At 39.7% G+C, this 14,031-nt stretch overlaps 1 protein-coding gene and 1 long non-coding RNA gene across 2 annotated transcripts in view; both read right to left on the bottom strand.

The window, feature by feature from the left end:
- Positions 1-14,031, bottom strand: part of LOC127174557 (uncharacterized) — a 58,601-nt gene that overhangs the window by 13,000 nt on the left and 31,570 nt on the right. Inside the window, exons 13-19 of the mRNA XM_051125056.1 lie at positions 2,990-3,085; positions 2,721-2,871; positions 2,220-2,270; positions 1,191-1,327; positions 805-1,101; positions 618-713; positions 384-522 (exon numbers count right to left, since the gene is read on the bottom strand). Coding sequence (XP_050981013.1) covers positions 384-522; positions 618-713; positions 805-1,101; positions 1,191-1,327; positions 2,220-2,270; positions 2,721-2,871; positions 2,990-3,085 — 967 coding nt within the window. The remainder of the gene's footprint in view (positions 1-383; positions 523-617; positions 714-804; positions 1,102-1,190; positions 1,328-2,219; positions 2,271-2,720; positions 2,872-2,989; positions 3,086-14,031) is intronic.
- LOC127173985 (uncharacterized) lies at positions 8,731-9,731 on the bottom strand. Its single transcript, XR_007828827.1, has 3 exons — positions 9,588-9,731; positions 9,276-9,358; positions 8,731-9,166 (listed from the first exon to the last, which is right to left on the bottom strand). It is a non-coding gene; the product is annotated as an uncharacterized LOC127173985 (long non-coding RNA).

Genomic DNA, 14,031 nt, shown 5'->3' with positions numbered 1-14,031 from the left:
AGCAACAACAAAAAAACATTTTGTTTTACTGGTGTTTATATTTCAGACTCATTTATAAGGCTTATATTTAATGATGATGACTTCTGGTGATAAGCACATGGATGTGAATCAACAACTACATAATCTCTATATGTTCTTGAAAATGTTTTTGAAGAAACAGTACAGGTAACCGTATCTTTAATAAATATATAGATAATGCAGAAAATATAAAACATAAATATAGCACCCCTCAACTACTACTGGTACCCATTGAGGCCACTAGCCCTTTAATACAGGAAACTCTTTTATACAGATGTGGATTCAAAATGTGGAAGAAAACAGGTATATTTGAGTCTGCACACAACTGATAATAGTAATACACATCCTCCTAATGGAAGTCTTACCTGATCCGCTGTTCACAAGAAAGGCCCAACGACCAGGAAGGTCTATATTAGTCGTGTTCTTGAGGACTGGGATGGAGCTGCCATTAGTTGAATAATGAATTTGAAAGAAGTTTGTGGAGTTTACAGTGTCATATCCAGCCTATTGAAATCAAGAAAATAAAATGTTATGAATATGTACAGGGCCCTTACAGAATATAATTTAAATCCTGTGATGTCCTGTGATATTTGCTTTACCTCCACTGGAAAAGATATGGCAACACAGTCACCATAATTCATCAGAACAAAAGAAAAACCACCTCCTGAAATTAAAATCACTTGAAATGTGATTGCCTGAAAAAAAAAAAAAAGAAAACCTTATGATTATTGATCTATACAGCCTTTGACCTTGTGCATGAAAAGAAAATATAAGAAAACGATTTACCGGTGCTGAATGAGAAATAAATAGACTTGTATTCCGTGTTTGAACAAAGTCCCACGTCGCAACAAGGACCCAAGAAGCAGTGAAAGCCCTCTGAGGGAAATACCTGTTTATATCCTGAGTGGCGCGAGTGAGAACACTTCCATTTGTGTACTGCTGATATGAATAAACGCCCATCCCAAAATCATTAAGGTCAGTCCAGAGCGGAGCAATGTAATCTTCAGTTCCGTATGTGGGAAAAGGGTAAGGTTGAGCTCCTGGTAAAGCTCGGTTGAATGTAAGGAGTCCGTTACTATTAACCTGAAATAAAAGAGATTAGATTCAGTATGAATTAGCTTATTACAACATTTGTATTCATATTTAGTCTGGGAATGAAATTGGATTCTCACATATGTGTGATTGTACGTGCGGCCAAAGAAAGAAAATGGAGTTGAGAGGGCAACATAATCGTAGCTTTCATTGTAATTAATAAAACGTTCTGTGTCTCCTGCCGCCGAGCCGAATGGATAGAATATCGTTAATGCTGCTGAGAGAATCAACACAAAAAATACAAAACGTTTACATTTCATACTGATTTCTGAGACTCATGTTTCTTTCCGTCACCTGTGAGGACTCTGGTGGCTGGCTGGTCTAACTGTTTATGATGTGACAGCAAAAGATTTCAACTTTACGTAAAATAATTTTTATTCCTTTAAAATTAAAATCGAACTGAAATATATTCCCAATCCTTAAATATACCCGAGAAGCCTTTCAAAGGTCACTGAATGAAATAACTTGCCTAAAGGGGCAGTATGTCACTTTTGGACTGTACTTAAGCATAGTAATACCATAATACATTTACAGATATTCAGGAAACATGATAAGTTCACATACTTGTTCCTCAGAAAAACAATGCTGTAACCAGTTATTCTGCTTTGAAATGTGCGTCACATGTCGGAATGTCTGTTTTTGTTTTGGTCCGTGTGACTCCGCCCACTGCCAATTTACCCAATAGTATTTCGAAACCCTGGGTTGCCAGTGGTTGGAAAACACAGCATATTGATGCCATGGAAGCAACAAACGTTTTGGGTCAGAGATCACAGATTCTACCCGACCTTCGATAAAAAGCACCAGCATCAATCTAAAAAGCTCTAGGACCATTAAAACACAGATATTCATTCCTGTTACGTATCCTCAAACTGGCAACCCGCTTGAGCTTCAAATCTGAGGCGGAGGGGGTGGGAGAAACAACTCTTGCCAATATTTTGAATTTGGACTGCAGGTTTTGTTTTACAAACCAAAATTGCAATAAATTTGCTTTACTTGCCATTGCTAGTCAGAGCAAACAGGTGACGTTTTGAGTAAAATAAAAAAGGTTCTTCTCAAGTTTGTTCAATTCACACCACACATCTGGTTCTGAATCAAAAGTGCATAATTACCTGCCTGTGTTGTTAGAGATGTTGTTGGTGCATTTGTTGTTTGTGCAATGGCTGTTAAAGAAAAAGAACATTAAATTATAAATTACTTTGTGTAAAGTTCAGCTAACTCTGTTGTACACACTACTCATGCCTTCTGATTAATACTGCAGTTCATACTTTTTAGCAAGTAAAAGTCATTTTTCGCCCACCTTCAGCTTGTGGTTCACGTGTCTTTTTGTTGTGGAATCTTAACAATTTTTTATAAAGTAAACAGAAGGTTTTTTTTTATATTATTAGCAATATTTCAAGATAAACATTTACTGGACTGAAGCCACTTAGATTTACTTTTAGAAAAATTATGTTAAAATATAAGCTTTAAGTATGATAAAAACTATGAATATTAACTTGACCGTCTTTCAGTCATCATTATATTTTTGCTCCCCACAATGAAATTTTGAGTATTATTTAAAATGTCAAAACAAAACCTAATTGCTTTTATCTATTTATAGATAAAACCTTTACCTTTAGAAATGTTGCGTTCACCATCCACCCTGAAGGCCCATTGTCCAGGAACATTGACATTACTGGAGTTCCTGAGGTTTGAGATGAAGCTCCCATTGATTGATCCAGGAATCACAAAGTATTGTGTGGAGTTTACTGTGTCATAACCAGCCTGTTTAGAATATGTACAACATGCACATTACATATTTGAACAGTACACATATTGTACAAATGCTGTTATATTGAATAGAGACATTTTGTTCTGATAACAGAAAAAAAGTTTGTTTTACCTGCACTGGATGTCCAGTTACAGCAATGTCACCATAATTCATCAGAATAAATGAATAATTGCTACCTGAAATTAAAACCACTTGAAACGATGTTTCCTAAAGGGATTGAGAGAAAAGATCACTTAATATTTATTGCTGAAAAAATGTTAATATTATTGAATATTGTTCTTATTTGAATGATCAATACTGTTATTAGGCCTATAATTGTTTTCATTTATTAAATGTTCTTTGTGTATTAATGTATTCATGCCAGTAATATGCCAAGTATTTTAATTTGAAAGGAAATTAAATTAAAGTGAAAACATTCATATTTCAGAATAATATCAAGCTTACTGTGCTGGTTAAATTGAAGTTAGTGACATTGCGCCACGTTGCAACAAAGACCCAAGAGGCAGTGAAGTTCAGATTTGGGAAATGTGTGTTTATATCCCGAGTGGCGCGTGTGAGAACATTTCCACTGGTGTACTGATGATATGAAACAAAACCTTTTACACTGTTGTCAAGGTTTGTCCAGAGACCAGCAATTATATCTTGGCTTCCTCTAGCGGGAAATGAGTATGGAGTATTAACTGATGAAGGCTGGTTGAATGTGAGATGTCCATTATTATTAACCTGCAAATGAAAAATATTTTAAAAATCACTGATCACAGATGAGTTTATAAAGCATCAACCACTCACATGTAGACTTAGAATGAAAACAGAATCAAATTCGTACATAAATCTGCTGGTAAGTGCGGCCAAAGAACAGAAATGGACTCAAAAGCTGAATAACCGAAGAGCTTCCATCATCAGCAGCAGGATTGATTGTGTCTCCTGCTGCCCAGCCGAATGGGTAGAATATTTCTGGAGCTGCCAAGAGAATGAACAAAATGCAAAGGACTTTACATTCACATTTCATAGTGATTTTTGACCTTTGTTTACATAACATGTATATATATATATATATATATATATAATCCTCAACATGGAAGTTGGATAGGTGTAAAATCTAATTAAAGTATGCTATATTCCAACTCAAACTATGTTTTTATGAGTTCTTAGAAACACAATTGAGTGGTAAGTTATGACTTCCTGCTCTTCTTATGTGGTGACACGTAAGCCAAATTCCATTACTATAGGAATGATGACTGAGAATACAAAAGATTGTTGAGCTACACAAATCAGGAAGTGGCAAAAAGAAAATAGCACAATGTCCATTTTTAATTGAATAAACAATGTTTAAATCAGCTGAAGATGTTTGTTATACTGGCCCACACAATGTGAGGATGGTTCAAACTATTTGTGGTCAAACAGTTTGTGAAAATTTGGGTTTTGGTTCTAATAAAGGTATTACCTGCCGGTGTTGTTGATACAGATGTTGTTGGTGCAGTTTCTGTTAATGGAGATGTTGTTGGTGGAGATGTTGTTGGTGCAGATGTTGTTGATGCAGATATTGGATTCGCTGTTTGTGCCCTGGCTGTTGAAGAGAAAGTGAAACACACATTTAGTTTTATTGTCTTTTTCACATTAAGACTGATAATCAAACGGAGAGTAATCAAAACCTTACTGAGTGGCAGGACACACATGAACAGCAGCAGATGTGGAGACAGTCTCATGATGATGAAGTCAGAGATAAAACCAGAATGTAAGAGTCCTTCTGTAACCAGTGAGCATTGGTAAAGTATCATGCATTAATATAAATGCATTTAAACCAATGTCAGTCAGGAATATCTCTGAATAAAACCCTTATTAAAGTCAGATGATTCAATCACATCTGACTGGAGACGTTGGAAAACAGACAATATTCAATATCAATTTCTGTCTCACTTTATTACTGCTGTATGTGCTAAAGATCACACATGATATGCATGTATGTGTATGTTTAACAACATTAAATTTTCACCCCAATGTACAGTAGCATAAACCATTATAATTCTCACTAGTATAACTTACTTTTTGAGCACAGTCTGTCAAATTTTCCACACACTCCAGCTATGAGGATAATTTTACACATTTTTTGGCTGATTTTGAGTCAGAAATGACCAATCCAGTGGGTTGTTGTATAAATTGATAAATTTGCTCAGATCAGATTATTGAATAAATAAAGGGCTTACTAAAAACATCTGCAAACCGATCAGACCAGTTTGCAAATTAATTGTTTAATTGAACTTAAGAAACAATTTCATACAGGTTCGTAGAAAAGTTGATTAAACATTGTCAGCTCATTAATAAGGAAAGTTTTAATTCAACTCATTACACTAGTAAAGATTAACTGTATAAAAGAATAAGCCTAAGTTTATGGAGCCCAAGATTAAAGAGAAAGATTTTACTTACATCAGACAGCTGCATCTAGGAGGTTCTTGCACATGCTGTGGGTTGCAGGATAATTTTATACGTGTCACTCCCCTTTTGCTCAAGGGCAGAACGTCTTCTGGAATGGAAGAAAATGTGTTTTCATTGGAACACCACCAGCCATTCAAATGCAAAAGTATTTTACATGTCGGATATGAGATGTTAAAAATTGAATTGTTGAATTCCATTGAGTTGAAGAAGCTTAAGTCTTTAGTAATTTATACGACATGAAGTTTACAGATTCACACAAAGCAAATCCAAAATGTAAACTGACAGATTTTGACAGAGAGAAGAACAAGACTAGGGTGCACAGGATCCTGTGTAGACTCAGACTTGTCGACCTCCGGTGTGGGAATGCTTTGCGCATCTGGCTGCCTGTCCACGCTGGGTTGTGCATTTGTTTGCGATCATCTGTGTTTGCTACATTATTTCATTTGTTTTTGTTTTGCAAACTGCAAACTGTATTCACCTTCTCTGCTTGGCTTGATAGATTTGGCAAACTGGATTCACTTTACTGCTCAGATTGGCATACTTTTGTTGTTGCCACTGGGAACTCTTGGTTGTCGGCCTGCTGTGGCCTACTTGCGTTGTCTCTGGTTCACTTTACTAGTATTGAATTACCTTGGAATGCAGAAAAACTCACATCCCCACACACAGGCACACAGACACACACAAACACACACACGGCACACATTCCCACAGAAACACAGTGTAACATGTATGATGTTTCTGCTGGAAAATGACTGTCACTGTGGCTTTTTTTTTTACCTAACACAGTTAAATTTGAGTGATGGGCCGGTGACCAATGAGTTTATATCATATTTAGATTTTTAAATTTATCTTTTATATTTATTTATTTGGTTTTTTTTTCGATGTAAATGTTCAGTTATGTTTATGTTTGGATGATAGTTTGTATGTGAAACAGAAAGCAAGTTAAAATGCTCCAGTGACTTACTTTCTGCAAAACAGCCTCAGTGTTTTCACTCTGTGTTAGATCTGAAAATGATTTAAGTTTCATTTGAACTCCTATGATGCTTTCTAAAGGAACACACAAACATAATAACACATTATAACATGACATAAACAAACTAACACATAATCGGGATGAAACTCCTACTTAATTCATTGTTTGCGATAAAGGCCAAATTTTTCATTTTTAAAGCTTTTATTACTAGTAGCATTATTACCTGCTGGCGCTATGGTGCTTTCCAGTGCCATAGCTGAAAAGAATGAACACAAATAAAACACTAATAAATACCTTGAGAACTCATGAAGATGTTTAGTGATTTCATATCGAGTTTGTTCAGTTGACGTATGTGACGTTTTTAAAAACAGATCTGGTGCTATTTCAAAGGTCTGTAATTAACTACAATTGCTGTTTGTGTCCTGGCTGTTAAAGAGAAAGAATTCAATTCAGAAACATAGATTTGTATGATTTTTTATTGTCTTTGCAACATTAAGACTAATGATCAAACAGTAAATAAAACCTTACTGAGTGACAGGACTGATATGAACACCAGTAGATACTGTGAAATTCGCATGATGAAGTCAGATTTTATCAGGGTCCTTCTGTAATCAGAAAGAGCTTTATTATTCTCACCACAAAATGTGATTAAACACATCTTATTCTTACAATTTAATATAATGATTTGGATATTTCCAGCTACAAAACTGAAAAAGCTAATATTCAATATGAAATCTTAAGTCCAACTTAACTATGTGCGGACCTTAAAATGTATTACAGTGGACATTGTGTAGCTATATACATTACATGTGATTGCTCAGTAAAATTTACTATTGAATATGAATAATATGAATCTTAATTTGTACCATAGGGACTATCTAACCATTTTTTTTTCTTTAGCAAACTTTAATGTATACACATGTAGGCCTACAGTATATGCAGTGAATTGGTTTTGCAAAACAATACAACTGATCAAATGTTTTAAAGAGATTTTACTTACCTTCAACCTCTTGTATGTGTTGTGGGTTAAATTACTAGGCAAGAAATGTGCATTGGGTTTTAAATGTGTCCAAGCCCTGTTTTGAATAAAAAGAAAATATGTTTGCATTGGAACAGTGCCATTAATTATCGCAATTAAATTCAAACAATGGGACTTAATATATTATCTTTAGGTTTTAGGATTTACCTGTGAAGAGTTTATCACAAGTCTTTATTATAAATAATTTTAAAGTTTTTATATTATTTATAATAATATGTTTATGCATTAATTATGAGTACATTTAAACCAGTAGAAAGTGACTGCATTTACAAAGAATGTACAGAATGAGTATCTCACAGACTAACTATAAATCAAGTGATGCATGAACAGGTTTCCCTAAAAACCACATATGCTATACTTTATTTATTTATTTATTTATTACTTTAAATAACAAAAATGTTATAATTCTTTCATTAGTTAAGTGACTTACTGGTCAGAAAGACTACACAATATAATGACGAGATGTCATAATCTGTCTACAAATTACCAAAAAATAAAAAAAAAAAATAAAAATAAAAAAAGCACAATATGCCTCTATACTCTTTAGATTTATTTCCATCTGTTCAATGTTCAAGTTGTTCACAATGAGATTTATTATTCTGTTAAATGTAATTAAATAAGACCAATAAAAAAGTAAATAAGAGTAAATAAATTTAATGTAACGTTGTCAGTTTTACTGTTTAGCATTACAGTAACATTCAGTAATTTAAATGTATGCCTAACTTTATGCCAATAATTACATTTTTACTTGTATTTGTAAATAAGGCAGGTGTGCACTAAACAGATAAAAGTAGACACTGTAAACATGTTACTCAGCAATGCACAGTACTAAGTAAAGTCATTTATTTAAATATTTTTTGACATTAAAATGGCAATCAGCAACACAAAAGAAAATGTGTACAAAGATTGGCATATCAGAACAGATTAGCAATTCTATATAACAATTTTTGTGCACTTATTATTTTATAAACATATCAGAATGAGGTATATGATATTGTGATATTATTGCGCATTGATTTGGTTATGTGGTGTCAAGCCTTATGTTCTCATCGCTGAGACTATTCAGGGCGTTTAAAAGCAAAAGTATGTAACAGTATGTTTCTCTTACGCAAGTTTGTTTGAAGCAAAAGGAGTTTACAGGTGTACTTTAACTTTTCACATACTACAGATCTGGTTATTTGAAACCCCTGCAGCTCTTACAGGCATTTTATAACGCAAAGCATGATGAGACAAAGAAAAGAGGATCAGTGATGATTGCTAAAACGTACAGATGTAATAAGAGTTCTCCTTCCTGTGGAGTGACATTCCTTTTCAGAACACACTGGTTTACAAAACAAACAGGCATGTTAACAGGTAAACTTCAAGGAAGAGCTGAAATTGCAGCCATTATCCACTCACAGTCTTGACTTTCAGCAGGTCTTTAACCAGATCACTGCAACCAAATGGAATCAGTGAACTGAACATGAGGACCAGATAATTAGTAATCAAATCATTCAGTTTGTAATGGCATCAACTGTCAGCTAATTCATTTAAAAGATGAACTTTCTCATGAGTTTAGGAAACCAAGGGTGGATGTCAGTATGCAATACATCTTAACTACTATAATCTACTATACTGTAAGACCACTTTCATGGTGTTTTATGTTCCTTTTTAAAGCTTCAAATAAAACCCACAATAATTAAAAAACTAAATCTGTATATGATCAATCAGAGGCGCTAAATGAACAGGACTGTTTTAGTTCTTTTCCTGAAGGAGACTGATATTATGGCTTTATCTTTTGTGCTTTTCTTAACCTCAACTCGACACTGTTTGGCAGACCGTACTTGACTAGCTCCTGTTTTATCTGAAACAAAAAGAAATGATAAAGAATTAATAAATTATAAATGAATTAATAAATTAAACTTTCCCTAAGTTGTTTTAGCTTTATATGAATAGTCATGTGTATGTCTTACTTGCTGTAAAACGACCTGAACGTTTCCAGTATCTGTTAGGTCAGAAAATGAGGAAAGTTTCACTTGAAGTCCAGCAACGTTCTCTAAAGGGAAACACACAGAATGTCGAGTTATTTGTTAAATGTGTACATGTTGTACATGAGCGTTGGTTTCTAGTATGGCCAAAGGAAAGAAGTTATATGCATGTGAAATGAAGTTTGACTTGTTTGTTGTGTTGGAATGTGTCATTGATTCGCAAAATAACATTTTTGGGGTATAACACATTTTATTATGATGACCAAACTGATTGTAATGCGTGAGTTGTAAGGTTACCTTTGTTTGACTTTGATCCACTGTCCACCCTGAAGGCCCATCATCCTGTAAAACTGACATTACTGGAGTGCTTGAGGTTTGAGATAAGGCTCCCATTGTTTGAGCCATTGATCACAAAGTAGTCTGTTGAGTAGACTGTGTCATAACCAGCCTGCAAATCATAAAACATGAAAAATGCTATACTTTATAAACAGAGAAAGAGAAGTCAGACAGGTTTGAGAAGCACTGGTTTAAAAAAAGTTTCTTTTACCTGCAATGGATGTCCAGTTATAGCAACATCACCATAATTCATCATAATAAATGAAAGATTACCGCCGGAAATTAAAACCACTTGAAATGATGTTTCCTGAAAAAAATGGAAACAATTATTGGGTGGGGGAAAGAGATTTTTACTTTACATACAGTACTCTGTGATACTCATGTCCATATAGTCTGTTTTATTCAGTTCTATTTTTTTATTGAATTGAGTATTTGTCATGTGCCTGGTCTTTGTCTTCTGTATTCGTGTTTAAGGACTTTTATTTTGTAGTTTTTGTGTCTTATTGTTCCCTGCTTCCCTGTACCTCTGTTCCCTTGTTTGTTGCCATGGATCTTCATTGAACCACACCCACTCCCTCATCAGTTACCCCGGTTACCAATTAGATCATTACCTCACCCTGTGTATAAATAGTCCTTGTCTTTCCCCTGTATTTGGTCAGTTGTTTAATGTCTGTGATGGTTGCTCCCTGTTCTTGCCTGGATTCTAAGGGTTCCCCGTTCTGGATAATTTGTGGTTTTCTTGGATGTACAATAAACTCTTGCACATAGATCCTCGTCTCATCTCCGCTTCGTTACAGAACAACTGACCAACTATGGATCTAGCAGGAGTTTATCGCGACCCTCTGAGCACTCTTTGCTCAATTTTTCAAAACGGCCGACCGATCGAATATTATGTGGAGGAGTTCCTTTATTACAGCCAGCTAGTGCCTGGAGATGACACCAAAATAAAGGACTGTTTCTGGAGTGGACTCGATCCAGAGGTTAGTTTAAACTTACCGGATGAGGACCCCAGCTGGACCCTGTCACAGTATATAGACTTTGTTTTGCTGTTCTGTGAATCCCCTTTTTCTGTTAAGGAAGTAGAAAGGGTAATTCACAGCATGGTCGCCACTCCTGAGTCTCCTTGCAAGATGGCCGCCAGCCCAGACCCACCACAAGATGGCCGCCACGCCAGAGCCACAAGATGGCCGCCACGCCAGAGCCAGTCGCAAAGATGGCCGCCACGCCAGAGCCAGTCGCAAAGATGGCCGCCACGCCAGAGCCAGTCGCAAAGATGGCCGCCACGCCAGAGCCAGTCGCAAAGATGGCCGCCACGCCAGAGCCAGTCGCAAAGATGGCCGCCACGCCAGAGCCAGTCGCAAAGATGGCCGCCACGCCAGAGCCAGTCGCAAAGATGGCCGCCACGCCAGAGCCAGTCGCAAAGATGGCCGCCACGCCCAGAGCCTGTCGCAAAGATGGCCGCCACGCCAGAGCCTGTCGCAAAGATGGCCGCCACGCCAGAGCCTGTCGCAAAGATGGCCGCCACGCCAGAGCCTGTCGCAAAGATGGCCGCCACGCCAGAGCCAGTCGCAAAGATGGCCGCCACGCCAGAGCCAGTCGCAAAGATGGCCGCCACGCCAGAGCCAGTCGCAAAGATGGCCGCCACGCCAGAGCCAGTCGCAAAGATGGCCGCCACGCCAGAGCCAGTCGCAAAGATGGCCGCCACGCCAGAGCCTGTCGCAAAGATGGCCGCCACGCCAGAGCCTGTCGCAAAGATGGCCGCCACGCCAGAGCCTGTCGCAAAGATGGCCGCCACGCCAGAGCCTGTCGCAAAGATGGCCGCCACGCCAGAGCCTGTCGCAAAGATGGCCGCCACGCCAGAGCCTGTCGCAAAGATGGCCGCCACGCCAAAGCCAGTCCACAAGATGGTCGCTGTCTCCAAGTCACGCCACATGATGACCCACGTGTTGGACTCACCCCTAATGGCTGTACGGACAGCTAAGATGGCGCTCCCTCTTGTTGCGGCAGCTACCCCTGATTCAAGTCAAGCTACAGGGCCGAGTCAAGCTACAGCAGCTGTTCCCCACGAGTCAAGCCAAGTCAATGTTGTTCCCGAGTCAAGCCATGTTGTTCCCGAGTCAAGCCATGTTGTTCCCGAGTCAAGCCATGTTGTTCCCGAGTCAAGCCACGTTACAGCAGATCTTCACAAGCCAAGTGACGTTATCGCTGCTGCTCTTCCCTTAATGGCAGTGGCCATGTGGTGTGTGTGGGCTACACACTGTGCTCCTGAGGTCACGCCTGTTCACAGGTCAGCCTCTGAGCTCTCGTCTGATCACAAGCCTGCACCAGAGCTCTCGTCTGGTCTCAAGTCTGCCCCAGAGGCCCCGTCTGGTCTCAAGTCTGCTCCAGAGGCCTTCCCCGTCGGAGAAGCTGCGCCAATGCCTCCAGAGGTGTCGGCGCCAGCCGTAGAACCTCTTACGGAGGGGGCGTTAACCACCAAACTCTCTGCTTCTCCCTTTTCCCTGTCTACATCCTCTGTCACTGTTCTCCCCAGGTCCCAGTCGATGACGCAGCCTCCTGTTCCGCCCCAGCCTCCCGCCTCCTGTTCCGCCCGGAGGGCTGCTCCGCCTCCTGTTCCGCCCCGGAGGGCTGCTCCGCCTCCTGTTCCGCCCGGAGGGCTGCTCCGCCTCCTGTTCCGCCCGGAGGGCTGCTCCGCCTCCTGTTCCGCCCGGAGGGTTGCTCCGCCTCCTGTTCCGCCCTGGAGGGCTGCTGCGCCTTCTCCCTCTATTCTGTCTGCCTCCTCTGTCCCTGCTCTCCCCAGGTCCCAGAGCGTGATGCAGATTCCTGTTCCGCCCCCGCAGGGCTCCTGCTCCGCCTCCTGCTCCGCCTCCTGCTCCGCCTCCTGTTCCGCCTGGGAGGGCTGTTGTGCCTCCGGCTCTGCCCTTGGGGGCTCTAGTGTCGCTGGCTCTGCCTCCGGCTCCGACCTGGAGGGCTGTAGCGCCGTCTGTTCTGCCTCCGGCTCCGCCCTGGAGGGCTCTAGTGCCACCTGTTCTGCCTCCGGCTCCGCCCTGGAGGGCTCTAGCGCCGCCTGCTCTGCCTCCGGCTCCACCCTGGAGGGCTCTAGTGCCACCTGCTCTGCCTCCGGCTCCGCCCTGGAGGGCTCCTGAGCCTCCTGCTCCGCCCTGCTGGGTACCGCCTGCTCCGCCGTGGAGGTCTTCTCTCATGATCTGGTGGTCCTCAGCTCCTCCCATCTGGCCGACTCCACCCTGGCCTCTTGCTCTGCTTCAGTCCCTTGTTTATCTCCCCTTACATGGACCTGGCCCTCCATCCCTTCCCCAGTTCTGCCTGAGCTCCTCCCCCTTCCTGGACTGGTATTTCTGTTTGGAGCGTCTGGAAGCCACTCTTTTGAGGGGGGGTTATGTCATGTGCCTGGTCTTTGTCTTCTGTATTCGTGTTTAAGGACTTTTATTTTGTAGTTTTTGTGTCTTATTGTTCCCTGCTTCCCTGTACCTCTGTTCCCTTGTTTGTTGCCATGGATCTTCATTGAACCACACCCACTCCCTCATCAGTTACCCCGGTTACCAATTAGATCATTACCTCACCCTGTGTATAAATAGTCCTTGTCTTTCCCCTGTATTTGGTCAGTTGTTTAATGTCTGTGATGGTTGCTCCCTGTTCTTGCCTGGATTCTAAGGGTTCCCCGTTCTGGATAATTTGTGGTTTTCTTGGATGTACAATAAACTCTTGCACATAGATCCTCGTCTCATCTCCGCTTCGTTACAGTATTCTTATTAATATTTTTTTTTAAGTTGCATAAAATGGGGCTGATGATTAATATTTCATCTCACATATCCTGTGCTGATGAAAGATGGTGAACCCTTTAGAATTTTCTATATTTCTGCATAAATTGAACCAAAAAGTTAATCAGATTTTCACGCAAGTTTTGTCATTTATTATGAAAAATTATCCAGCGTTAAATATTTGTGAGTTGCAAAAGTATGTGAATTTCTAGGATTAGCAGTTAATTTGAAAGTGAAATTAGAGATTATGCCCTGTTTTATTTAAAGAACAGGGATCTATTAAAGTCTGATCATGTTTGTGAAAGTGAATCATGCCATAAACAAATAAGATCTCTGAGGACCTCAGAAAAAGAGGTGTTGTTGCTCATCAGGCTGGAAAAGGTTACAAAAGCAATCTCTAAAGAGTTTGGACTTCATAAATCTACAGTCAGACAGATTGTGTACAAATAGAGGAAATTCTAGACCACAGTTACCCTCCCCAGAAGTGGTCGACCAACAAAGATCACTCCAAAGAAAGATGTAAAATAGTTTCTGAGGTTGCAAAGAACCCCAGGATAACTTTTAAGCAACTAAAGGCCTTTCTCACATTGGTTAATGTTGAAGCTCATGAGTCCATCATCAGGAGA

Source organism: Labeo rohita, chromosome 12 (assembly GCF_022985175.1).
Source record: "Labeo rohita strain BAU-BD-2019 chromosome 12, IGBB_LRoh.1.0, whole genome shotgun sequence".
Taxonomy (NCBI): domain Eukaryota; kingdom Metazoa; phylum Chordata; class Actinopteri; order Cypriniformes; family Cyprinidae; genus Labeo; species Labeo rohita.
The sequence above is the reverse complement of the archived record's forward strand: the minus strand, read 5'-3'. Positions and strand labels throughout refer to the sequence as shown.